Consider the following 15,321-nt stretch of genomic DNA (forward strand, 5'->3'; position numbering starts at 1 on the left):
TCCCAGTCCAGTTCCTAAACCCTGGTATCCCTGTATTTAAAACGAAAGGATGGGATTCAGCCAAGACACTGCTCAAGCAGCAGTCCACAGTTCAATCTTTAATGCATATCTATTTTTCTCCATCATAAATCGCCTTCAGTAGCGCATATTGTCAGACATAAGCTTTATTAGTCCTCAAGCAATAATGCATATCTTTGGCAAACCTCAGCCTAGCATATGCTCTCTTGCTGGGTTTGTGGTACCTGGTGACCCGGCAGGAGAATTACAACAGGAAGAAGAGGTGCACAAGCAGTAAAGAACCAAAAGGCAGTAAGGGCTGCTATGAAAGCATCGTGAATGCCAGAAAGCTTTATGCAGCACTCAAATTTTGCCTTCTGGCCCCCTTTCCTTGCTTTATTGCATGTCATCCAATCCATCTACAGCCCCCCTGAACGTCTGCATTTACACTTGTCTGGAACCTGGACTCCAGAAGGTTTCAGTGGGGGGACCAGGGAGTACGACACATGAATTCTATCAACTGTTACTGTTGTGTGTCTCCACAGCCTTCTGCAGCTCTGCTCCAAGTCACTTGTCCAACCCATCTGTTCCTACCTCTTTCCTGCCACCCTCACTTTGTTCACATGTTCACAAGTCTTCCTACAAGCCCATAAGCTGTGCCACAAGAGCAGTCTTCTATTAACTGCTTGTTCAGTGTCTGGTACTAACAAGCTGCTTGTTACCAGCTCACTTACTTAGCTCTTCTTACCCACTCCCCACTGCTGCTCTTGAAAAACACGGCAAAGTGCTGCCATACAGCCCTGTATCTGCTCCAACCACACTTGAACGTTAAATGTTTCTTTATGTAAGGCTTTAGCAGAGGTCCCAACACGGATCCAAGGCTTACGCAGTAAGGGATACAGCTGTGCCAGATTAGCTTGTGCTCAACACCTCTGAAACACGCAAATAGTGTGACCAGAAATAGCTGGAGCTCAGAGAAGAGGAAGGGCTGGTGGAAGGTCCCAGAGCAGGTCACAGCCAAGCTAACAATATAAGACATGACTTGTTCCCTTTCAGGAGCCATCATTTTCACCACTCAACTTTCCAGCAGTACCATTTGTAGTACTAGAACCAGACTCCAGTACCAGTGAAAAGAATGGCTCACAGAATACAATAAAAGGTCTCCAAAACCCACGGTGAGCAGAAGTAATAGGATTTTTTTTTTTATTCAGCTACCTTCCCTATGTACTGATAACGACTCATGCAGTAGCCCAGACAAAAGATAGAAATCAGAAATCAATTTAACCAGTAAATGTAGATCAGTCCCATCAGAAACATCACCTTGATGTCTCCACCACGGGGCAAACACATGCACAGAATCCCAGTGATTTTCCCTGCAAACCTCTACTATGGTGTCATTTCTTAGCACAGCAGCAACAGTTGCTTGCAACATAATGGAGTAGACTGTTATTCTCCTAAGTGTTTGTCTGTCAAATCAAAACACAACCTGATGGAGGAAAAAAATCCAGTTAAGAAGCATCTGTGATGAAGTAGCCATTTGTAGGTTTTGTGCATGAATTATGTATAAAATTCTGTGAATACCTTGCAGAGGGGAATAAATTCTATAGAAACAGAAGGGAGAACTTAATGTGCTTGGGTGGGTGGCCCAACATATGTGAAAGTCAGGGACTCCTTTGGATAACATAAGATTTCAGTGATATTTTGTCCATGCCTGGAACTCAGCTCAACCATCTCTCTGATGATTCTTTTCTTGTCAGGGGCCAAGAGGTCCTTGAAAGACCTTTCCGGAGAAAGGTGCATTGGATTATATGATACCACTTATCAACTGATCATTGGTGCTTGAAAATTTCTTGCTGCGGTGATCTAGCAGCCTATAATCCTTGCAAAGGTATTGTTCTTCAGGTAGTTTTGTGAAAAATGCAAATACATTTTAAGATACATAGAGAAGTAAATCTTGTTCTATCTGTAGGCATGCCACTAGCATGCACAAGATTTGAGCTTTCAGAGGGAACAGGAAAGCTGTGCACAAACAATAAATAGTTCCGAGTCTTGCTTTGGAACCTTTTCCTGGTGGTGCCCATCTCACGTTGAGTTCAAAATCTGTGCAACTGGGCTTTTTGACTAAAGAGAAAGCATAGCAGGGGAAGGAAGGTTAATTCCTTGCAGATAATTTTCAGAGCATTCTTCTGCCAACTCAGCAATGATAGGACTTGAGAATGTGTACCAAACTGTCCAGACAGGGGCTCAGTCAGTGTCAAGATACGAAAGTGAGCTCTTGAGTTACATAGAGACTCTGGTTTGTGTCAGAAATGGCTTTGCTTTGCTTTTCTTACTTTCAAGATTAAAGAAGGAAACATATGTAGAACCCCTTGTATAAAGTGTTTCCTTTTGATACAATCTTTAAGAAACCAGAGCACAGAAAAACCTGATGCAAACCACCAGTATCCCACTGGTGTGGAAACGGATACGATTCCTGTCTAGTAGAAACACTAAGGGGTAGCACAAGGTCTTTCTCTGCCAGGCAATCAGAGAAGAAGAGCTGTGTATCATTACTTTGCAGACTTTATGTTTACCTTAATTTCAAAATATGCAAATTTTAAACTTTCTTTGTGTATGCAATTTTAGGTCCCAATGACCACCGAACTATGGGATTTACTATACATAGTATGTAGCTAGCTGTGACTGTCAGAGATAGCGGAGACTTACCACTGAGGTGAAGGATAGGTTTTCACTGTCAGGAACATTTCTGGCTTTTGGGTGAAAATGAAGAATCTTCAAATACCATGTTATCTCCCTACACACACATATACAGAAACATGTATGTAAATCTTATATACAACACAGTACATCATGTATTGTGTACCTAAAAATTAAATTATGTACACATTTTATAAATAGTTATTTTCTAAGCACAAAGGCAAAAAAGGCATGCAGCACAATTCTAAGCAAAGGGACAACTTGAATCTTTGGACTGCTGCAAACCCCCAAAAATCACACTCAGGAGCTTTTTACTCTTACTTTTTTTTTTTCTTTTTTCCTGTGGCCTCTTGGACATCTCAGGAATTGGGAAGGACCAACGTATCTGGACAAGATGTGGAAGGCTCCCACAGACCACTGTTTCACTGCCAGGAAGAGGTATGGTCACAGGTTCTTGTGATAAATTACTGATCCCATTTGGAGCAATACTTGAGACTACATAAAGCCCCTACACATCTGACTAAGATTCTAGCAGACGTCCTACAGATACAGATTATAGGAAAGATGTACCAGAATACACCGAAGTAGTAATGAATGGCAATTCTGGAGCATCAAATGGAGGTGGTCTTTTTACAGAAAATATCATCTGCCAGATAAGATCTGAGTCAGCCACGTCAGCATCTTCTGCCCTTCTACAGTGCATGCTCCCCACTTCTGGTAGTAATGGTGGTGGTAAAAAGCTGGAGGAAAGACAGCCACCTGCTCATTAGTTCTTTACTTAAAGGAACTAAGAACCATTTGACAGGTTACTGTTAGCTCCATTCCCTCATTTCCCAACACCCAGAACAACTTGTTAGAGAACACATCAGAGCTTTCCTGAAGCCATTCGGAAGGCTTATCTTACCGATTCCAGCATCTCAAAATGCCTCAAATCAAAGCCTGGTATTTCTTGTCCAGACAAGCTGAAAGAAAAGCTCTGTGGAGTCCCTTCCCGGAGGAAAATTTGAATCTTCAAACCAGAAATCTTGCTCCTCACAAATGTTTCAGTGATTATATCATTCTCCTTAGTCATATTGCCCCTTGGCCTGGTAAGTAGCAATGATTAAAACCTCTTGTTCTCTTACAAGAATTGGTAGTAGTTTGTAACTTGCAAGGATCAAACCATTAGTTCATTCAGGAATGAGCCCAAGAATACTTAAGATTATCGCAAGTATACGTACAGGCCTTGCATGTACTGAAAATAAGTATCCTGACTGTTGAAATTGATAACTTGGGCTGCTCTCAAGCTCATGCTCTCTTGCAGAACCAGTTTTAAGGTCATCTTATTCAGTGATTACATCAGACTGCAAGAGATACAAACCATCCAAGGATCTAAAGGCTACCGTACCAAGAAACTATATGAGCAAGGAAGCCTGATGTGAAAATAAATATGTAAAATGCTACAGGTTGTACCAATAAGAAGCAAGAAGCACACCAAGCAACCATCATCCAGAACCCATGAAGAACTGATGTACAGATAAACTCAGTAAGAATTCTACAGAATGCACAGTTTTGTCTTTGTATTATGTGAGTTGCTAGAGTGACCACAAAAGCAAGCCATGAGGTAGCAACAATCCTAGGTATACCAAAGATCTTACACTTGGGCTCATGAACCTTCACCCTGGAGGTGAGCAGAGATCTTTAAAAAAAAATCACATGTGAACACACGTGGCAGCGTTCTCAAGTAACACAAATACTATGGCTGTGAGCCCTTAGGCAGATGGCCCTTGGACTGCAGGCTTTCCATCAGACTTTTTCCTACACATTTCCAGAGTTACCTTCTTCCAAAATTTCTACCTTCTGAAGCTTAACAACAAAACACCCTTTTAAAAAATGTGCCACCTAAACATTACAGTAACCACTTGATGTACTGAGCACTAAAGTTCTGAGAAATAAAGCAATCTCATCTTCAGCAATGAGGCATCATAACCCTTGGCACCAAAACACCTTCATCCACAGATGCACATCAGTGAAAGTGTTGTTCCATAAAACTTTTGAAAAGCAGTTTCATTAAGAAAGTAGCCCTTTTCCCTCCCTCTTAAAACAATGCACTACTATAGCTACAAATGGCTAGAGAGATGAGAAACAGAATCTAACTATTAGAAACAGAAGTAATTTATACTAACATGTATGTTATTATATTATATGTTCTGGGAACTAAAACAGCTTTTGGAAACCAAGCCCATTCACCTGTCTAAAGAAAGTGGATTCAGAGTATGTTAAAATATTGACAACATTCATGGAACATTGCAAGTCTAAGCAGAACTGTCTTCTCTCTCACGCTGCTGCTCTTCTGACTTCCCAATTTCACCCTCTTATTAAATAGAAGATTAAGCTGATGGTGAATTAACTCCCTTTTCTCTGTACCTGTCAATTCCTGTTGCTCTGAATCTCAAAAGATTTGCATTAAATTTTTTTTCCCTTAAACTGCAAATGCAGAAAATCTTCCCTTTGTGACTTTTTCCAGTTCTCTCTCTTCTAGGCTGAACTCTACCTGGTTTATCCTAAATTATCCTGGTCTGTCCTCTGGCCATTTGATACTCCAAGACTTTAGACTTCACAAATAAAAGCTTTTCAGTTTCATTATAGCATCATATACAACCATCACTCTTTAATCTCACAGTTCTCACTGGTCTTTCTTAGTCCACCTGAAAAACATCCCTTTTAGCCACAGTTCCCTATGAAGACTGTCTGTATTGTGGCATATAGGTGTCAGAGGACTTAAATGCTACTTTATTTTCATATTCTATAGGATAGGGCCTATGTTTCCTTTGTGCCTGCTCAGCATAACGTCAGAAAAGTTACCACTACACCAACATAGTATACAGCACATGCATGTCCGTACACATACAGATGGGGGCTGAGAGAGAGGAGGTGGTGTATTACTATCTCCTTGCCTGTAAGGAAAGGAAACACCATTTCTACTTCCCACCATCCAGTGCAAAATAATAAAACATCTCAGGCTATCAAGATGTGTTATGAAATTACAACTTTTTAGTTAACAAGAATTACAGTAAACTCAAGTCAAAAGAAAAAAAAATAGTGTTTTATTAACTACCACACTGTTATAATACACTTTAAACGTACAATAAGGTAGCCTTTAAATTTGAGGTGGTTTTAAGAATAACAAATGAACAGATTTCCAAATGTTTGTAAATAGGTGAACTGCAGTAATTATTGTTGTACATTTTCTGAAAATGGTATAGCACTTACAGACTGGCTATATAACTTCATTTTGTACATTTTTCTATAATTGAAAATATAAACAGTAATTAAAAAATAAAAAGAAAATTCAGCATAATAAAAAACATATATGTTTATCAGTTAAATGTACTGGATACATACAATTTTTAAGGGAAGAAGCAAAAAAGGAAAGATGGCTGATATTTAAATGCAGATTGACTAACCAAAAACTAAACAACAAACAAATAAAAACCTCATAAAACCCCTAGTTCACTATGACTATATCCATATGTTTGGGAGTACTGTCAATATGGAAGTGATTTTTCTGTTGTATTTGCATATGTTATATTTTACTGGTAATTTACATGATGGCTTTTAAGGCCCTGGCAGACAGATGTTTTTTTGGAAAAAGATTTGATAAAAATCACTGCTGAGACGCAATACACCTTATTTTTGGTCCTCCAATGTTCAAAAGAAGGGATATACCTCACTATAACATTTGCCTTACCACCCAAATGCCTCAACCTATACATATTTTTTTTTAAACATTTTAAGCTTTTTAAACATTGGTTATATTGCCCACCTTGGTTATTGAAAGAATATTAACAAGACATCATTTTGGCAAATTAAATCTTAAACATGGCTTTTCAATAGGATTTAAAAGGTGACTATCCCTAGAGTTCCATGTTAAAATGTAGTTTTCAAAATCTTACAAGAGTAATGCTTAAAATATTGTACATAGTTAACCTAATTAAAATAATTAGCTTCAAAATGACAAGTTGATGAGCTAAGTAAAGCCTATACTATGTAACATTTGCTTGGAAACTTGATTTGTCAGTTATGCATAATAAAAATTCCAGTCATCAAGAAAATTACAAAATTTCTTTTATCATAACATGATTTCTTTTCACCCATCAACTTCTTTTATCTTACAATAGATAAATACCAACATGTTCTCATTTTTTTACACTAAACCACACAGGATTGATGCATTTGGTTAGACTACCATTTCCATTGTTAAATTCTTTTTTTTTTTTAATATAACTTGGTAAAATTTCATCTCTTCTAGATTCCAAAAGTACCTACAAAACCCATGCAATTTTACCATTTTAATATACTATGGAATATCATACAAAGTAAGGCATTTCAGTGTCATGTATAACCAAGTTACTGTCAATCCAAAAATTTTTGCACATCAATAAAAAGATATCTAAGAACTTAGGAACAATATTCTTCTCACTACTGTATAAAAATAACCACAATTAATAGGTATCTTGTGTAATATTTACTCCATTGTCTCGTTTCCCGAAACTGTGACAAGCTGTAAAGGTATTTCAGTGTTGGTAAGAATATCCTGATTGCTGGTGCCAGATGTATTAACAGTTCCTATTCCTGAAACAGAACCTTGTTGAATATTTGCAAGGATAAGTGTTGTTCCTCCTGCAGTAATCAAAGTATCATCAGGCGTTGCTTCTACTGATGCCAGCACTGTACTGCTAGAGTGAATACCTTTTTTATTCTGATGTGTTTTAATGTGTTTGGCAAGGTGGTCACTTCTCATAAAGCGTTTTGAACATTCTGGACAGACAAATTTCTTCTCACCTGTCACAGAAGAGAAGAAAAAAAAAATGTTTTCAAGAACATTAAAAATATCACACATACACCAAAAACTGGGATAACTTACTGCCTTTTAGAGTCAGAATTCTAACAACATCTATACTGAAGAAAAAAAGTGTTCCAACTTGATAAACTTGTGTGTTAAATTTCTAGATATACAAATCCTTTAAAAGAATTGATTTATTTTTCTGTGTCTCCCTGAGTTTGGGGAGATATTTCAGGCAAGCTAAAGAATATTGCTATCTCATATCCTTAGGCTGCTAAGTTTCACTGCAATTATTACCAATAAATAACATTTAAGAGGAGAACAAAACCTGCCAAATGATGGACAGGGAAGACTATATAAGCTCCTGCAGAATCACACTTGAGACTGACAAACAAGATCATGTCTGAAGGGACCTCTGGAGGTCTCTAGTCTGATCTCTCTCTAAGCGGGGTCAGCTATGAGGTCAGACCTGGTTGCTCAGGAATTTATCCAGTTTGGTCTTGAAAACCTTTAAAGATGGAGACTACAGAAACTCTCTGGGCATCCTGTTTCAGTGCTTGGCTGTCCTCACAATGAAAAAGTTTTTATTTATATCTGGTCTGAACTGCTCTTGTTTCAACTTATGTCTGTTGTCTCTCATCCTCCCACCAATGCACCACCATGGAAAGTCTGTCTTTGTCTTCTTAATGGTGGCCTTGCAGGTACTAGAAGGTTGCTATTATGCTCCCCCCTGCCCTTACTGTTCTCTTTGTGCAGCTGAATAAGGCCAGTTCCTACAGCCTCTCCTCATAAGGCAAATGCTCCAAATTCCTGATCATCTTGGTCACCCTTTAGTGAACTCAATCCTGTTGATCAATGTCTGTCTTAAATTGGGGGCTGAAAACGAGATGCAATATTCTAGATGCAGTCTAACCACTGCTGAGAAGGGGAGGATTATCACTTCCCTAGAACTAGTGTCTCTGCTTCTGTTCATACAGCCCCAGCCATCTCTGCTGCTGGCTCTTGCTCATGTTCTGATTGTCTATCAAGACTCCCAGGTACTTTTCAGTAGACCTGCTTCCCAACTAAGTCAGTGCTCAGCCTGTGTTTCTGCAAGGGTTAATTTCAACCCAGGTGCAGTACTTTGTGTTTATCCTTGCTGAATTTCATGAGGTTCCTGTAAGCCCATTCCTTCAGCCTCAGTCCCTCTGAATAGCAGCCTTGCCCTCAAATGCATTGACCGGTCACCCCAGTCTGGTGTCATCCGCAAACCTAAGAAGAGTGCACTCTGTTGCCTCCTCCAGGCCAGCGATAAAGATGTTAAAACACATCAAAGGATAGATCCCTGCAGTTCTCTACTTTTTATTGTTATGCAGGTACACTAGGAACCATTAACCAGACCCTCTAAGCTGGATCATTCAACTGGCTTCTGTTTTTTAAACCCATCTGGCTGTCCATCCAGACAGACCATAACATCCCAGCTTGGGTTCAAGCATCCAACATGTCTAACAAAAGCATACCACTGGGTACAAAACATGAAATATTTTTCATAGACATTGCAAAGACAGTTTTCTAAGCAATGTAAATGCGGATAACCACATAAATTATCTATCTATTGTTACGGGGTTTTTCGAATAGTCTAATTTTAAAAGGTAAGCATCCTGCAGAATGTAATTATGGGTTCAGTTTGTAGGAAAATAGGTAATACAGACAATAGATTTGAAACAAACTGCTCCTTGAAGAGGTGGAAGATCTAGACTAATTTCTTTTCTTTGTGTTAGACAAAAGGAGAAATGTGAACCTGGAGTCCCTAACAGGTAGTCTAACCATGAAACCAGAAGATGTAGAATGATGCACCATCACATGCTCTTCCTTGATTTTGTGAATGACGTGTAATCTCTTGGACATCTAGCCCTCTATTTTTATTTTTCTTTTTTAAAATGAGAGAAAATTATTGAAGTTTTAAGCTGGAACAACAGTTTTAATCTGGTTCAAAAAAATGAAATGCACTGCTGAACCTGAATCAAAGGATTCTGATTAAGCTATATTAAATATTAGCTTAAATGTCAGTTCTGAATCAAAAAAGATAGCTGTTTTTCCTCCTCAAACCTACCAAAGAAACTAAAGTGTATACATAGCTCTAAATGTTAACTGATTTTAGAAAGGTCATGCTACATTAAAATCCATCCAATACAAAGATCTGTTCTCCTGTTAAAAGTTATTTATCCAAGCCCTCTCCATGACACGTCTTTAGTTAAATGCACCAGAATCAAAGACTGAAAACCTGTGTGCGTTCTTCGGTGTCGCTGAAGCTCATCGCTGCGAGTGAACCTTTTGCCACAGAACATCCAAGTACAAACAAATGGACGCTCTCCAGAATGCCAGCGGAGGTGAGCTCTCAAATGTGAAGTTTTTCCATACACTTTGCCACACCCTGGTATGTGACAAATGTGTTGCTTCTTTTTTCCCAAGTTGGAGCCTCTGTTAAAAAAAAAAAAAAAAAAAAAAAAGAAAAAGTTATTCGTTCTAATACATTCCTCCTAAATACCGGTCATACATATAAGAGGGGCTATATATGCCAATAGATCTGCAAACAAAACTGAGCAGCTTCCCATTTTTGTTTAAAATACAACCAGAGTCCAGTACACTCCATAAGAAGCTGGAACTAAACTCTATAATACTATCCTCATTCTGCAACTAACTATAAATTCAACAGCATGTGAAATTTAAATGATAGAAGTGTAATCTTTAGCAAGCATACATGTATACAAAGTTGGAAATACAGTCATTACAGCAGCTTGTACTACTTTGATGCTGAAGTGCCCATATTTTAAATTTCTCCTAGTTTCAGTTTTTACCATACCAAAGACAGTTTTGGCAAAGAAAAACACAAATGACTGCAATTGCCAAAATGGAAACGAGATTTTGGCAACTGGGAAGAGAACAGATGGGACTTTTGGCATCTTGGGGAAACCTAAGAAGCGGTTGAGGTTGGAAGACAAGCTTACTAACCTGAATATTTCCACTAAAAGGAGTGGCAGTGAAACAGCTGATCTTGGTGACATTTAAATTAATTCCTTGGCATTTCAGAAAAAAAAAAAAAAATCCATCAAAATGAACAAATAATTCACAGATAGTATAATCCATACTACTGAGCTTGATGCCTATTTTACGATGCTGCCTCACTGAAATGGTAGGTGATTGATTCAGGGAAAGCACCTTACAGAAAAGCCTAACTTTTAAAAAAAAATTTATTTTTTTTTAAATAAAACCACCAGAGAGACGTAAAAGCATCTGAAGACCCAGAGAAAGAGATCAGTCTGGCCAGTGCAGGGCATCATGATTGATTTTAGCCAATTTAAGTGTTTGCTGCTGCCGAAACGGGCACTCCAGGGAATAGATCTGGCTGACAGTGCAGCTATATGAATGGTAAATGCTGGTATGAGGGAGGAGATTGGAAAATGCTGCCAAGGATCAGGCCACCTTATTCATCAGCAATGTTAACTTAGAACAGCTTAAGTGGGTTCTGAAATCACAGTCTTGGGCACTCCATCCTCCATGACTGATTATACGATTTTCAGTTGCCTCCTTAAGGCAATTTTTTTCCTTAAATTGAGTGCTCAACTTCTGCTTAACCATCCAGTGGCTGAAGGATTTGCCAAGCAACTATTAGACCTAGATTCTCATCCCTGCATTCAGAACAATTCTGGTTTATATCTAACGAGGGTTCAGGGTAAAATGCATATACACTTTAACAAGCTAGCACTTGGAGCAAGCATTTCTGAACAGGCACAGAAATTAACTCACTCTAAAAACTCACAGCATCTAAAGGGAATTCCAACCTAAGGACATATGCAACTAAAACATTCCAGACAGTCCAGAAAAGTAAGGAGATAAAATCTAGTTAAGTCCTAGAAAATGTTTCTAAGAAGTCTCAATATAGAGCAATCTTCATAGTGCTTCATTAGTCATTTTGTCTCAGAAGAAAAAAATCTATCACTTTTACATACTAATTATTTGTCATGACAATGTAGGTTTTGACTTCAGAACAAATTCAATGGCAGTAGAAATAGAGAGTCTGGAAGGCTTTTGACACTGCTGTGGTAGCAGTAGACTCATAATGAGCCTATGGATATGGTGACAGAAGAGATTCTGCTTATCTATCTAATTTTTTTTCATTTTATTGCCACCCGTCAATCCTTAGCCTCACAGAAATTTCACCTGTCTGTTTCATCCAGCTTGTTTGTAAGTTTCATGCAAAAAATTCTCTGACATCTGACCTGACATCTTAAGCTCTTCCATCATTATTACGCTTGGCAAGAATACTTTTGACTTAATTTTCCTTTTTCAAATATCCCAAAAGCAGATCACTTCAGACCACGACAAACACTGCCTTTTTTACATCTCCTACCTTAGCTGAAACATCTATTTTTGGTAAGCTTTGCTACATCTAAACTGTCAGGTTCACACTCTTCCATGGCCTTCTGTCAAGCCAAGATTAAAAAGCAAAATTAACTGTAATGTCAGGCATTTAACTTTGTACTATGCTACCTATGGAAAAGCTTCACAAGTTTTGAACATTCAGCCAATCTCAAAGGCATTTAGCAAAATGTCTTTAGATTGCCCCCTTTCTTTTCTGGTTTCTCAGCCTCTGCAGATGGCTAGGCCACCACACAAAACTCACTGTACCTGTAACAGTTCCAATAGCATTCATCTATCAGCTCAAAACACCCAGCTCCCCAAATTCCAAGGAAGAAATTTTTGTATTCCTCCTTTTGCCTTACTGCAACCAGTTCCACAGGCTCTATGTTCACCTTCATCTAATGATTCAGTTCTAGACAGCCCTACTTCAGGTCCTCTTGTTTGGTGGCTCAAGGCATCCAGCAATTGCAGTGCAAGGCAAAGGAACACCCATGGCTCTTTCTCCATTATATAGTCTCAGTAACTGAAAGAATTCTCCACTGGATCCCACCATCCTGTGTCTTTATTTGCCTGTCCAAATCCATGTAACCCTAAAAAGTGCTCAGCCTGCACTTATTATAACAAAATGTATTTCTGCATTTAAGAATATACTCTGTATATAGAATATTTTTTTTATATTTGGTATTTCATCCTCACACCTCCTCGAAATATACTATAGTCTTCCCCTTTACAATAATCAGTACAAATATTTGTAACTATGCATGATACAATACATAAATGTGACACAAATGACATGAAATCACATCAAAATTCCCTTAGAATAATTTTCAGATTCCTAAGTCAATCATTTGAAATTGCTTAATTGCACCTTTGCTCTAGACTGAAGGAAACCAAGGTTCAACTCATGGTCAGCTTACTGTGCATAGGCAATGTAGCATACATAATTCTAAGCACCTTGCCTAACTGGTGACAGAGTTCCTTAGTGGACTCCGAAGTTCAAAGTGAGGAGGAAGTTAGGGATTCACAGAACAAAATCCGCAAGACTACTGTGAACGACTAACTACGTGTATTTATTCTACACAACTTCATATAGGCATCTATCTGCATGTTTGCTTCATGTGTGTTCTAAACTGACTGGATACGAGCCAAATTCTATCTGGACGCTTTGCAGCTGTGACAGTCTGGCAGTATGCCCTAACACGTCATGCTAAGAAGCCTTTCATGCTGCACTGGCCAATAACCATCATCACTGAGTAAAAGGATACGACTCAGGCCTACTCCTCGACTGGAGCCTTCAAATCAATTACTATTTAAGTATTTTCATAGTACATTTTAGCTTTATAAAGACTGGAAACCACATTTCTCAGTAACCATGCAGAATGCAACGGTTTCAGCAGGAGACACCTTTATCCAATGAGTAACGGGACGAGTAACGGGACTTTCAGTCCAGCAGCACTTCCAGGAGGAACATCAAGTATTTCAAGGGTAAAACATACACTTATTAGTTATTTTCAGAACGTGTATTTTAGAGTTACGTACCTGAAATGGTACTTAGAAGCACTGTTCCTCTATAGATCCAGACAGTAGTAGTTACATCTCAATGTAATTCCAGATGTAATTGAGAGGAGGGTGAAATCTCCACATGTAACTGAGAGGAGGGTGAACTTTCCACCTAACTTCAGACACCCTAACTAGAAGCCTAATACAGCCTGTTTGGGATCAGAGTTATCTTTTGAGGTACATCTCTCCCCCCCCCCCCCCCTCCATTTTACTTATCTCCCATTTACTATATAAGATTGAGGCTATAAGGTTTTAATTTACATATCTAACACATCATCCTGTTCCTTTCCTACCTTCCCCCTGCCAAGTAAGGTAAAGATAATAGTGGCTTCCTACTTCACAGGACTGGTATGAATAGAAATCCTTTCAAGACTGCAAAGACTAATTCTGTATCGAGAGTAAAAAAAGCCAACAAAAGCCAACAACAAAAAGCAGAAAGAACCCCTCAACTCCCCTCTGCATCCAGAGAACAGAGAAGACAAGAAATGCCAAAACTAAGGCTACACAAAAGATGAAATTATGATGAAGTCTGCACATGCGAAGCCATGTACCACCTTCTCCTACCCCATTCAGTGCATAGGAAGGATAGTATTCGTTGAGTGAAATGCTATTCAGCTTTTTCATACTGATTTAATGTGCTTTTCTTGTATTACTAGTTACATATTATTTAAGTACTATCTTAAATACAGAATTCTTCATTTCCACAGGCTTTTCTTTTCCTCATCATGGGTACCCACAACACTCACAGTGTCTAAGCAGTTCACAAACATTAATGAATTTATCATCTTGCAACACTCCTGTATAGTGAACTTGAACTAGTACAAACATTTCATACATCCAAATATAAGGTAGAAAGAGATTAAGGCCAAAATTGTGAAACACCAACCAGCTTGAGGTGTCAAGTTCAATATAGCAGAAGCATATTTTCTTAGAGTACTGTAAATGTTCACAATTCAACTCAATCGACTTCTTTACAGGAATGAACTCAGTACTTCTGCAGTGGAAAAGGTGGGGCGGATAGACAAATACCTCCAAAACTTCAGAGCCTTGTTGCTGCAGTCCCGTATCTCATTCCCTAAATGCCTTCCAATTTCTGCAATAAGTGAAGCAGGTGCCAATCATTACACAGCCCTGATTCACTTGCTGTACATCCATCCTATATGCTGAAAGGCACTGGGGTCATATGAAAAAAACAGTATGCAGTCATGTAATTAGAAACAAAGTTATAATGCATAAGCACAAGGGATTAAATTAAAGTTGCCCAGGATATCTTAACTTTGGCATTTGCCAACTTCCAAGTTTTCAGTTTTGCAACCTTAACATCATTTTAAGAATTGTGGATGCTATCTGAAGAAATTTATAAAACCAAATGTCCTATTATCTGAAATTCTATGAGTCATCAGTGGAGTTGAAAGACAAATCAAAACTCAGAATTACAGCACTAGAGATAAATAAGTAACTGTAGCAGCTATGGGACATGATCAACATGTATCAGAGGGAAAAGGAAAATATTCCCCCAAATGGGCTTACTCCTTTTTGCTAGACTCTGAAGGAATTCTACATTACAGTGGGAAAGTTGCTCTAGCAACTGTAGGCACTTTCACTCTTTTTCTGTTTCCCCACCATTGTCTCCTTCATTATCCTGTTTCTATTCCAGTTCTAATTCTTCTCACATCCTGACTTCCTGTCCTAGTTTTCCTACTTACTTTGTACATTTGATGTGTCCAGTCCTTCCTTTACAGTGGATTTCAGATTCTTACCTATCTAAACTCTGTCCTAGCACTTATCTCAACTCCTTCCCAAATTCCCATATCTGAATTTCAGTCAGACTACGCTTTTCT

General features: G+C 38.5%; 1 protein-coding gene across 2 annotated transcripts in view; it reads right to left on the reverse strand.

The window, feature by feature from the left end:
* Positions 1 to 5,757: 5,757 nt before the first annotated feature.
* Positions 5,758 to 15,321, reverse strand: part of SP3 (Sp3 transcription factor) — a 35,919-nt gene continuing 26,355 nt past the window's right edge. For both annotated transcript variants that reach the window (XM_069781452.1, XM_069781453.1), the window contains 2 exons: positions 9,783 to 9,979; positions 5,758 to 7,518 (listed from right to left, as the gene is read on the reverse strand). In XM_069781452.1, coding sequence (XP_069637553.1) covers positions 7,202 to 7,518; positions 9,783 to 9,979 — 514 coding nt within the window. In that variant the 3' untranslated portion in view covers positions 5,758 to 7,201. The remainder of the gene's footprint in view (positions 7,519 to 9,782; positions 9,980 to 15,321) is intronic.

This window comes from Haliaeetus albicilla, chromosome 4 (genome assembly GCF_947461875.1).
Source record: "Haliaeetus albicilla chromosome 4, bHalAlb1.1, whole genome shotgun sequence".
Classification (NCBI taxonomy): Eukaryota; Metazoa; Chordata; class Aves; order Accipitriformes; family Accipitridae; genus Haliaeetus; species Haliaeetus albicilla.